The following is a 12,802-nucleotide window of genomic DNA, read 5'->3' as shown; positions in this document are numbered from 1 at the left end:
AGAAAATGTCCTTTTTTTTAGAATTTTTTTACTAGGTTGGACTCGATCAAAAAGGAAACTAGACCAAAATCAGCCTACAATAAAATAGGACCTACTTTCCACAGGGCTAAACTCAGCCCAGCCGGATGGACTGGGCTAATGTTCCAGCCCAAAACAAATATGGATTGGTTATTATGCATTTGCACAGTAACTGATTAATTATTGTCTTGCTTGCAGAACGTGCAAAGTGCACGTTCTGCATGCAAGAAGATGAACAGTAAATGAAGATAAGGGGAAGAATTACCTGGGATGATGAGCTGATGGTGATGCTACTGACCAGTTGGGCGGTGGTGTTGCTGTGGTTTCTCTTCCTTTTCTATTTTGTTTCTGCGTTGCTTCTTTTTCTATCACCTTGCTTCTTTGCTTCTTCTTCCAAACGGTGGTTCAAAAAGGAAGGTAAATGGCGATGTTGTTGCTGGGATGATGAGCTTGGATAGATGAGCTAACGGTGATGCTGGTGACTAGTTTGGTGGTGGTGGTGTTGTGGTCGCTCTTTCTCTTCGTTGTTGTTTCCTCTATCAACAATGTTCTTCCCTCTCTGTAGCAGCTTTATGAAGGTGCTGGTGGCAGCGGCCTGGGAAGCTGATTCTGGCCAGTTGACGGTTATTCTTCCTCTTCTCTGCATGTTTTTCTGCTGTCTTTGCCCTTTCTGTTTTTGTTTTTCCTCATTTCCTGGCTGCTTCTTTCCTCTGGCTTTTATAGCCAGAGGATGCAAATGTTTTTTGGCAATAGAGTAACGATCGATGTATATGGTAGCATGAGACATACCCCCTGATTGAAGCAGCTTCATTATCATTGCTAAAGTCTCCTACCTTTAACACCACAGCTGTCATGTTTAAGAAGATAATGAATAGCACTTCAATGGAAATAAAACTGTTTGATTCTTCTGATTTGGTCATTGTAATTTTTACAATTTTGTAATCAAACCCTAGAAAAATTGTGATTGGGTCCCTTAATTTTAGCGCCTCTTCTGGTTTGGTTCTTGATTTCGAATTGTTTCAATCAAGTTCCTAATTGACCATCAAACTTCAATAATTATACAATTAAATCTTTAATTTGACCAAATCAACTCTTTAAAATTATAATTGGACCCAAAAACTTTAAGTTCTTCTAATAAAAGCCTAAGTTGACTTAAAAGATCAATTTTCTTGCAATCAAACTCTCCATAAATTCAATTAAATCTCGAATAAAATTTAATTGAGTCTATAAACATATGATTTTGGACTTTTCTTTCACAAATTGAATTTTTCTTATCAATAGGGTTTCCATCAGTCAAAAATATATTGTCAAATTTCAACATTTTGCACTTTTGAACCTCCTCAATCAATTTTGGTCTTTTTTCGACACTTCGTCATTCTTTTCTTGTTCCAATTATTTTTATTTTATTTTTTTTAGATTTCTTTCAAATATATATTTTTAGATTTTTTTTTTTGGAAATCAAAAACTAGTAACAAAATCTTGGATAATCCAACGGCTTCAAAACTTCAGTGATAGCAAACTTTAACAACTCCTGTGCAAGTAGCATGTGTTGTTTTCTCCGTTGAGTACCCTTCCTTTGAACACAGTTCAGTAGAGAGTTTTATATTTTATTTTTATTTTTTTAATGAGTTGAATTATTTATTTTTTAATGAGTTGAAAGTGAAACTATCCAAAAAAAAAAAAACACGTATTCACTCTTTTCCTGTCTCTTTTTATCGATCAGTTGCAACCTCTACAAGTAGGTGTCAAATATTTTTACCTTGCTTGACAACCGGAAACGCTTAAAATTTTATTTCTTTGTTGTTGTTGTTGTTTTGGTTCAGCAATGGATAGCAATAGTACGCCTTGTAAACTGTTACTATGTGGAAAATCATCTACAGAGAATGAAATTGCTAAATTATTGATGAACAATAACACTCTTAAACTACCGGATAATGTGGAAATTTCTACTCTTTTGCACTCAGAGATTCTTGATGAACCTCAATAAAATGAAGAATCTTTCTCTGTTTCACAGTTTATGAATTGTCTTTCAACTAATCTATTCGGTAGATTACTCATTTGGTCTCCGCTATTGCCCTCAACTCATGATCTTGTTTCCAAGTAAGCATCTCCAAATTTAATTTGGATTTTGGTGTGCTGTTTAATTATTATTGTTATGTTTTTTTTTTTCTGGCAATAATTTTGGCGAGCTTCCAATTAGTACTGTTTGAGTTGCTGATGTTCAATATAAAGAGCGAGGTTTGTGAAAGGAATGTCATGCTGTGAATTTAGAAAAGTTGAATGTATCTATATGTATGTTATTTTGTTTGACTATGCAAGTTGATCAAAGAATGTGCGGGAATCTCTAGCAGGTTGCTTGATGTTTTCATTTACCATTCAAATGAAGGATGGGCAAGTTATGCCTTTGTTGCAATACATAGTGTCTCTTGCTGTTACAGAGGCAATTAAGGATCTTTGTGACAAAAATGTTAGTTTTTGTTTTTTAATTGAAGTGCGTTGCTAGCCATTACCTTGTTATAACCTTTTCATTTCTTATTTGATATCTAAATATTGCTTCCTTAGTGATTTCTTCTTTAACCAGATAACATAAGATAGTGTGTAAAAAACACAAGTTTTTAAGGAATGACACCTGACAGTGTCTGATTGAACAATGACTGTAGGCTGTTTTACCCGTTAATTCTATACATGATTTTGTTATTGTAAATTTTTAGTAAGCAAGTATGTGAGTTTGAGGTTTAGATGTTGATTCATGCATTTTGGGGGGTATATGATTTATTTCAGGGCTTACCACATCTTGACGTTAGAATAAAATGGCCAAGTGATCTTTATTTAAATGGTGTTAAAGTTGGAGGCATTCTCTGCACCTCAATATACAGATCAAAGAAGTTTAATGTCAGTGCCGATAAAAATGATTCTTCTTCAGTGATTTGCGAATGGTTTCTGATTTTCACACTTACACATAGCTGACTGGCTAATTTGTTTATTCTTCAGCTCCCATTCTTTGTAATCCAAATTATACAGAAGGTTGGTTCTAAATTTGTATTTATGATACGAGTAAACTAGCATTCCAATATTGCAGGTATAGGCTTGAATGTTGATAATAAGAAACCAACAACATGCTTGAATGTGGTCTTAAGAGAGTTGGTTGGTGCTGCATGCGCTTTAAGAAGAGAAGATATTGTTGCGGCCTTTCTAAATAAGTTTGAAAAACTTTATGGTCTTTTCATAAATGGAGGTGAGTAAATTCTTTAAATTATTGAAAAGGCATTTCCATCATCAAATATGCCATTTCACTTACCAATCATCCTGTAAAATTGTCATCTAAACATGCTAGCCTTCTCTGGTTTTACTATGTTGAAACTCAAAAATATCATCATCATGGTAATTAACTAAGTTTTTTTCCAACATAGGGTAAAAGGCATATATAGTTATGCATGGTTATTCTTATTATTTTCTTGCCACATAACATCATAAAAGGAAGCAAAATAACATCGAGATGGCTGAAACTTAAAGGTTATTCAATATAGGATGAAATAAAAAAAGGTTGTCATGGAAATTTCAGTACCTGTTGGTCCAACTTTTAAGGAGAACGAACTTCATTATTGAAGCTCAAATAATTGTTTGAGATTTATTTATAGCTTCATTGCTTCATCCCTTTCCTTCTTCCATTGCATTTATGGAATACTTTACAATATTAGCTAGTTGTTAAAATTTTTGGGGTTCTTCCTCTTGGATACTAGCAGGCCACTGTATATGGTTTGTGCCATTTTGAGCTCTTATTAATAATCATATTGTGGCGTTTAAGGGCTTGCTTCATATTTCTTCCAGGTATTGGTTTGCTATCTCCTAGTCTAGTAAAGCAACAGCTGGAATTGACTTCATTCAGAACCCATAAAGCATTTCAATGAGCGAGCTTTTATTAAGTTATCTAAGATAGACTAAAAGGTGTTGATTTGATACTTTCCAATCAGTTAAGGAAGGCATATTTTAACTCTCAACCAAATACTTCTTGTAGTTCTGCTTGAATCAACTCTTAGGAAATTTTAGAATGGTAAGACAATGGATTGAGATTTTATGGTTTTATTGATGTGAATGGTGAAGTTTGAAAGCAAAAAAGTGAAGATTTGATTGGATTTTTTTTAATCTCCAAACTTTTGTTTCTTACTAGGGCAAGATACCCTATGAGGTTAAGGTTTTTGTTTAGTTGGTTCTCAATAACATAAAGTCCAATAACTTGTTACAAGTTAGGATTGCTCTAATTATGATGTGGAACATCCAACAAGTACATTCATGATCAAATCAACCAGTCCAAATCTAAGAAAAAGTCTGGACAAGTTAAAGGAGCTTCTTAGCAAAAACAACATAACTTTTAATTTGACTATTGGATCAAACTAAAATTTTGCAAGCATATTATTTCTTACAACCAATTGAGATCGTTTACATGTTCAAATTAGATCTGGAATTGTTTTATTTTTTTTTAATTGTCCTTGTTATTTTACTTTTCTTATTTAGTTTAGGAATTCTAATGCCAATTAGATTCTATATTGGGCATATAACTTTCAATAAGGATTCATTTTCCTATAAGGAATAGGATATGGTATAGGACTGGTATAAATAGAGTTGTCTGGTTAGTTTTCATAACAAGTAAGAGTTATTACAATTAGAGTCATTAAATTAGATGTTTAGTGCAATTTTAGGGTTTGTAAAACCCTGGTTTCTTCCTTTTTGCTAAACATGTTGCGTCAATTAATATCATAGCAAGTTAGCTTGCTTGATGGATAGAGACATTGACAACATCATCCTACCTTGCAATGTAATTTAGGGAGTTGGAGACGTAGAAGCGTTGTGAGGACTCAAGAGGCACCATATATAATCTTATTGCAAAGATTCGATTGATTAGAACGTTCAGTAGTAGACATAGCTGAGCAGTTAGATCAACTACCAAGGGAAGGCATAAACAAGAATGGTGTTAAAAGGAGGGGGGCGTCCAAAGACTTATCTCGGAGTGGATCAAATCCCAAAGTTGTTCCTCCAATCATACATGGACAACCTATCTATTTGGAGGAATTTGAAGAGGACAAGATTGATTGAGGTTGCAAGGGTTTGGCCTATTACAATAAGCATAGGCTTGTAAAACTTTAGCATGAGATGAATGAATTCTATCTAACGAGTGATATCCCTAACTTCAATGTAGATATGGATATAGAAAAATTCTTTGACTGGATTGCTAAATGTGACAAGCTTAAGGAATGCATGAATACCTCAGACGAGATGATATTGAAATTGACCACATACAAGCTGAAAGGTGGAGCTTTTTCTTGGTGAAAACTACATATGGCTATAAGCAAAAGAGAGGGCAGGGCACTTGTTAGATCATGAATGCAAGATAAGTTTCTTCCTTGGGATTATGATCAATATTTATTTCAGTGATATCAGTACTGTTTTCAATGAAATAAATGTATCCATAAATATAATTCTGAATTCAAAGGCTGAATCAATGTAATCACCTACAAGAGTTAGAGTCAACAAGTTATAACTAGCTGAGGTTGTTTTCATGCCCAAATTAGGTTTGGAAGTTGCTTTTTCATAATTTTCTTTATTTTTCTTGTTATTTTTATTTTCTTATTTAGCTTAGGAATCTCAATGCTAGCTAGATTCTATATTAATCATATAACTATCAATAAGGATTCCTTTTCCGAAGAGGATTAAGATTTAAGTCTAGAACTAGTATAAATAGGGTTATCTAATTTATTTTTTAAAATAGTTAAAGAATTATTGATATTTAGTGTTATTAAATCATATATTTCTTTATAGTTTAGTTGGTTTCTTCCTTCTTTTTAACCAAAGGTTGTGTCAAATTATAATTCTGTCATTTCCTTTTCTCGTATAATTGCTTCATCAGAAATTTCTTTACAAATAGCCATTTTTTTCTATTGATAATATCATGTTTATTTCCAAGCTAACCATATTACATGTAGTAGTAATAATAATGATGATGATGTCACATTCATCTCTCTCTCTCTCGGCATAGCACCCAGGATTTCAAATTCTTGAGGAGCTTTACTATAAAACATGGCTACACAGGTGAGATGTAATTTTCAATACTCTCCAGTATTTCACATGATTTCCTCTTTGCAACTCTGTTGTTGTGTTAATGGTTTTCTTTTCCGTGTGTGCTTGTTTACTTTTTCTAATGTAAAGGGCACCGGTAATGTTTATAATTGGTTAGGGTTGATGTCCATTCAAATCAATGATGGTTCAGTGGTTTATCATTTCATCACTTCTTTTGAAAGTTTATGTGCAAACAAGTTATGAAGTAGATAATCTTCAAGATGTTAGGTTGGTTGCCATTAATGTGCGACAACCATTTGCTATTGCACCAACCATGTGCACTCATCCAAGATGTCAAAGGTTGGCAGCCACCATTGTTGAAGAAGAGTTGGAGTTGGCAGCCACCTTTGTTGAAGAAAAGCCTCCATGAATGCCTATAAATAGAGGCATATGCAAGAGAGCAAAATGAGTGAAGAGAATTATAAAAATGTGAAGAGAGTAGAGAGGAAGAGAGAGCTGCAATGGCAGCAGCCTTGCTGCCATTGCAGCAAAGAGAGTTGAGAGTTGAGTATGAGAGGGTGTAATCCTCCTCCTCCATGTATTTGTTTTGTATTCTTTCTCTATCTCTAAATATATTGACTTCTCCCGTGGATGTAGGTGGTTTTGCCGAACCACGTTAAATATTGTGACAGTGTGCTTGGCTCTCCTATGAGCAAGTATCAGAACATTACCGGTCGAAATTCCCAACAATTGGTATCAGAGCGTTCGGTTTAAAGTGGTGTTTGATTTTGCTCAAAAATGAAAGTTGTCAAAATTGTGTTTTGACCAGACCACTATGTAGAGGAGGAAGAGACGAAGCCACTGGTGAAAACCGCGTCGAAATCGGACGTTGGAAACCGTCGCACGCGCCGGCGGGGTGACTGTCCACATCATCAGCCATGTCATCAGTTCTGCACAGTCATCAGACACGTCACCTGACATATCAGCACTCTGACCAGTCAAACTTCCACGTCACTAGGCACGTCAGCAGTTCTGCACAGTCATCAGGCACATCACCTGGCACATCAGCACTTTGACCAGTCAAACTGCCACGTCAGATGTGGTTGACATATATATCCTACGTGGATGACACGTCAGCTCCCTGGATTTTGATCCTGTGTGGCAGAGTCTACGTGCAACCGGTTCTGAGATTGAATCTGGGCCGTTTATCAGGCCAGAATTGTTTTGATCAAATCTTAGCCGTCTGAAGTGCGATTTGGATGATTTCAGACTTGTTTCCAGCTAATTTGATCGTTCCGGATGCAATGGTATGGTCCGATCATTGAGATTGAGATCATAAAAGGCAGTGATGAATTATTAAAGAGAGATTGCCCGATTAGGAGGCATCTGATGGTCATCATGGTGGTCGATGGAGCTGAAGTAGAAGAAATCACACATGTTTGTCCAATTACATGTGTTGAACTATTATGTGGGGAATTTTAATTGCCTTGAGGGAAGTTAAAATTGGGACACTTTGGGCACCCGATCATTTGGACAATTTGAGGTGGAGAGTGAAATTTGATGAAGACCAATCTTGACAAATCTGAGCACTTGTAGTCTCGCCAGATATTGAGAAATCAGGTATAAAACCAGGATACCCCAGATCACTTGTAAAGGTGTGCTTAGGTCACTCTGATGATTGAAAGGTTTGGCAAGTACTTGTAAACTTGGCTACAAAAGCTTTCAAAATGGAAAGCTTGGAAGAGCTGCAAGATGCAAGCTTGTGTTGAAGAAGAATGAGGACAGTTGCCCCACATGAATGGCAAAGGGGGTGATTGTTAGGTTGGTTGCCATTAATGTGCAACAACCATTTGCTATTGCACTAACCATGTGCACTCATCCAAGATGTCAAAGGTTGGCAGCCACCATTGTTGAAGAAGAGTTGGAGTTGGCAGCCACCTTTGTTGAAGAAAAGCCTCCATGAATGCCTATAAATAGAGGCATATGCAAGAGAGCAAAATGAGTGAAGAGAATTATAAAAATGTGAAGAGAGTAGAGAGGAAGAGAGAGCTGCAATGGCAGCAGCCTTGCTGCCATTGCAGCAAAGAGAGTTGAGAGTTGAGTATGAGAGGGTGTAATCCTCCTCCTCCATGTATTTGTTTTGTATTCTTTCTCTATCTCTAAATATATTGACTTCTCTCGTGGATATAGGCGGTTTTGCCGAACCACGTTAAATATTGTGTCAGTGTGCTTGGCTCTCCTATGAGCAAGTATCAGAACATCACTGGTCGAAATTCCCAACACAAGATGCATAACAAAGGAGATCCATCATGTTCATGTTTTGTAGCCATGAAAAGTATCGAGGTCCATTGAAATTTTAAATTGTTGTTGTTATGAATTTCTCACAACCGAGCATGGTGCTTGGCAAACCTAAAAACAGTTTGACTGAAATTAACAACAGAAGAAAAAAATAAACCCTCTAGTTCTATAGGGAAAAGAATATTGTTTCACACACTTTGCTTCATCTAGGATGATGTGTTGTTCAAATCAATGGGTCATTAGCTAGCTTCTCAGGCATATCCTTGTTTCAGCTGCTCACATTATCGATTCCCTTTGGATGCCTTCAGCTTATGAGTATGTGTATATATATATTACTGCTTGCACATGCTTTTCACTTGTTGATTCCTGATTCTTGTTTTGTTTATATTACTGCTTATGGATCACCAGATTGATGTTCGCTTTGCTTTAAATAGTCCTCATAACTAGACAACTACTCAACTTTCTAAAAAAATCCTCATATTAAACTAGATAACTGCTTAACTTTCTATGCTATTGCCTATAATATGCTGATCGGACTTGTTTATATCGTTTAGACAAGCATGTTTTAGATATTTGTTTTCTGGGCACACCTTTCATAATTATTGAATTACCAATTTTCAAATATCTATCCGTGTGCTTTTATTATTGGAACTTCGGAGGCTATCTGTGGTATCTTGGAACCTTGGTTATGTTCTTCATTCAGTACTGAACTCATGGATTCACTTATCATGATCTGCAATGCATTTGTCATTTTTTGTGTGTATAGCTATGATTTTATTTTATGTTCATGCAGCGGACAGAGAGTTATCATCCAGGAGAAGAATGAAAACCAAGTAGTGGAGAACGTGGTCACCATTCAGGTATGACCTTGTTAAGGTTGATGTCCTAGATAATATGCTACCTTCTGATTTGAATTCACATTTTGTTCCTAGTAAACCTGTGGAACAGTTTTATTCCACTACATATTACTAACTGAAAATTCCACAATGTGATTTTATAATTTCAGTTCCATTCATGATGCAAAGTTTAGTTCCTTAAGCCCCTTGATATGATAGACCTTTAGCAACAGGTGCTAAATAAGAGGAAGTGTCGTGCTGCTTGTGCTAGAACCTGAAATGATGTGTTCTAAAGTGTTTAGCTAATTCTTATATTTGCAGGGATTGACATCTTCTGGTTATTTGCTAGCTATTGGTGAAGAGAATCAAATGTGTGAACTTCATCCTGATGGGAATAGGTAGATTGGTGTTACCTTCCAAAATATATATTCTTGTTTATTAAAATCTACACTTTTTGAAGTTGAATTCGAAGAGAATGAATGGGTTTCTGTGGTGCTAAGTTGTGCATGAGTGTTACTTATTCAACAAAAGCATAGTGCATCATTACTGTATTGATCTATCCTATTCTCTTGTAGTACAAGTTTTCCATGGATCCATGTGCGTCAGAGTGGCCATTATGTTTTTCTCAACCCGGATGTCTTGAGTCCTTGACTTGGTTGCAAATTTGAATGGGCCAGCGACAACTTTCCATGTTTCTGAATTTTTCTGGTCATCAGATAAAACACAATTGGAAACGATCTGCTTCTGATTGTTACTATCTGCCATTATCTTCCCTACTTTGACTAAAATATGCTAGGTTTAGTATCATGTAGTTTTACATTTCAGATGAATTGTTTCCATACAGAGAACCTGCCTCATTATCCTCGTAATGGAAATAATCGCAATATTTTTTTTATTCTTTTCTCATTGGCTACAGTTTCGACTTCTTCAGAGCACTAGTCAGAAGAAAAATTGAATAAAGAAGATTCCCGAGCACCTTCCACCAGAGGCAAAAGTCATGTTGGAACGGCAGCATAGCTGAAGATGTTTTATGAACTGTATCTCTTAGCATAGCTGAAGATGTTTTATGAACTGTATCTCTTAGCATAGCTGAAGATGTTTTATGAACTGTATCTCTTAGCATAGCTGAAGATGTTTTATGAACTGTATCTCTTAGCATAGCTGAAGATGTTTTATGAACTGTATCTCTTAGCATAGCTGAAGATGTTTTATGAACTGTATCTCTTACTTTCATGTAATTAAACTACTCTGCCCATATTTATCTTGAAGTCGCTTTGTTGAATTGAGATTTTGATAAAACGTTTACAGGTCTTTCTTTAGTTCTTTTTTCCACTGGAGGTGCAATTCCTTACTTATTGATTAGGTCATATTCCTTCACCAAATATTTAATTTTAAATCGTTTTCGTTGCTTTGCGGAGAGCAGGTCGAGATGTATAGCAATAAGCAACCATTTGTTAGGAGCCTGGACACTTCTGTATCATCTGTGGAATGATACGAATGAACAACTCCATAATTGATGTGGTCTGTGGCTCATCACTGGAGAATAGATACCTTGACTGTCAATGCAGTCTGAGACTCAGACACTGGTACGACCTTTGAACGAGGTGAATTTCTCTCTTCCTCTCCTCTTTTCTCTCTATGCATTTTGTTTTAGAAGGAAAAGAAACCTACCCTTCACCCCCATAAACACTAGCTTCTGCATGGAACAAGATGGTCTAGCCTGATATATATATTATTGGGGTTGCCGTAACCCTTTATGGGGAGCATGTGGCAGACACTGTCTTCATTACAGTGGAATTATATTGAGGTTTAGTCTTGTTCAAAAGGCTGCAAAAGAGCAAGTAAAGATAAGTTCTTTCAAATCTTAAGGGTAAATGAATTAATATTTTTATATAATTCAAGGTCAAGAATCTAGATCCTATTAACTCAATTCTAGTTATTTATAATTCCAAGAGCAGGATTCGCCAATCATCCACAAAATCCTTCGGCTCAGAATTGATATCCTGTGTTCCATATTCCATTGTTTAGATTTCACTCACACTCTCTTGCATAAAGAAGTGTGAAAGGGGCATTTGTGAAAACGTACAGGGAGGTCATTGTGTTTCGAGTGGAGAAAGAAAAAAGAATAGGGTCGGTCAGATGCACAAGCACATGACCAGCAGGCATGGTGGACCTGGTGAGTGAGAGATAGAATCAAATAAAAAGAGGTTAGCACGTGGAACAAGGAAAAAAGATGCTGCAAGTTGGAGTGGTGTAGAAATTGCTCGAGTTCCCTTCTCATCCGCAAGTAGAGTTCTTCAAAACAGCAGCAGCAGCTTGGCGTTTAGTAGCGCGTTGTAGCTCTTATTTTCTGCTAGCGTGTCGTGCTTCTGCCCTCCTTTGGTGCTATTAAGATTTTCTTGTCCACAGGCCATCAATGGAAAAGTGATCGATCTCGCACAAGTTTTCATTCTCTTTTGGCACGTTCATTTTTATCTAAATTATATTAATAATATTCATGTGGTAAGAAGGAGCAATATAATTGCCTCTCGTAATTTTTTTAGTAAACTTCAGCGATAGGTTGAGCTATTGTAGAATTACAAAAGCCATAAGAGTTTAAAAATCTGACCAAAACAATAAATATTGTAAAACTCCCTCTTGAGCAATTTTTCCCTCAAAGACATAGCTTTAGATCCCTTTTATCTATATGCTTTAATGAGTATTTATATCTTTTAACTCCTTTTTTATGGTGTAAGATTAGAGGGTATTTTTATTTTAAGAAGTGCCTTTTAATTATAGTTTAAAATACTTTTTGTTTAAAAATATATTAAAATAATATTTTTTTATTTTTTAATAATTAATTTTTAAGTTAGTATATAATAATAATTTAAAAATAAAAAATAATTTTTAATAAAAAAATATAATTTTAACATCATTTACAAACGATAAGTCCTCAGCTATGGTTTCACTCAGCCTGCTCAAATAGCTGCAACAACACAATTGTCTTATATTAAATCATCCAACTCATTTATGGGATGGAGACATAACAGGCAGGTGAAGATTTTCGTACACCGTCCTCGAGTGCCAAGTCCCCGCCCAAAAATTAGGTCTGGGGGTTGACAGCGTGCTCTAGCCCAGCACACGTGCCCAAAAATTAGGCTGGTGAGCCTAGTGCGCTCACGGGCACCGGGTGCTCGGGGTCCATGCTTTCTTTGAGTCCACAATTTTTAAAAAAAAACATTATGAATATTTACCGATAAAATTTTAGCGGTTGCCGGCATCAGAGATATGCTCGACTCTGGTGACGAATAATTAAGCTCTAGCGAATAACGAATAATAGCGTTCAAAAGAGATGGCACCAGCTGCTCGAAAGTAGATGCGGTCGAATATAATTATACTCAAATCCGGGTTATATTACGCTGTTGTATTGGGTGATACCGTCGTCTTTCTTGGAGTCGTTGAATGGGGGAGTATTCTCCGTTTCTCTAATAAAAAAATTAAATTGAAGGGTGGTAATGGTATTTTCTTGGACGCGTTATGCTTTATTCACATTCCTTGTACATTTGCATTTTCCCGTTTGCCTTCTTTTTTTTATTCTTTTTTTATAGTTGTTGTTATGG

At 35.8% G+C, this 12,802-nt stretch overlaps 1 protein-coding gene and 1 long non-coding RNA gene across 2 annotated transcripts; one reads left to right on the top strand and one right to left on the bottom strand.

Moving 5' to 3' along the window:
• The first annotated feature begins 2,388 nt into the window (after positions 1–2,388).
• Positions 2,389–10,244, top strand: LOC105116743 (biotin--protein ligase 1, chloroplastic-like). The gene is made up of 7 exons (XM_011014197.1): positions 2,389–2,485; positions 2,800–2,920; positions 3,098–3,253; positions 6,057–6,102; positions 9,161–9,227; positions 9,525–9,601; positions 10,120–10,244. The coding sequence occupies exons 1-7, from the start codon at positions 2,399–2,401 to the stop codon at positions 10,160–10,162; spliced, it is 597 nt and encodes a 198-aa protein (XP_011012499.1). The 5' UTR covers positions 2,389–2,398; the 3' UTR covers positions 10,163–10,244.
• On the bottom strand, positions 6,043–8,680 carry LOC105116742 (uncharacterized). Its single transcript, XR_840586.1, has 2 exons — positions 8,358–8,680; positions 6,043–6,352 (listed from the first exon to the last, which is right to left on the bottom strand). It is a non-coding gene; the product is annotated as an uncharacterized LOC105116742 (long non-coding RNA).
• Positions 10,245–12,802: the final 2,558 nt, after the last annotated feature.

Source organism: Populus euphratica, unplaced genomic scaffold, assembly GCF_000495115.2.
Source record: "Populus euphratica unplaced genomic scaffold, PopEup_1.0 scaffold1045.1, whole genome shotgun sequence".
Classification (NCBI taxonomy): Eukaryota; Viridiplantae; Streptophyta; class Magnoliopsida; order Malpighiales; family Salicaceae; genus Populus; species Populus euphratica.
This window is presented reverse-complemented; position numbering and strand designations above follow the sequence as displayed.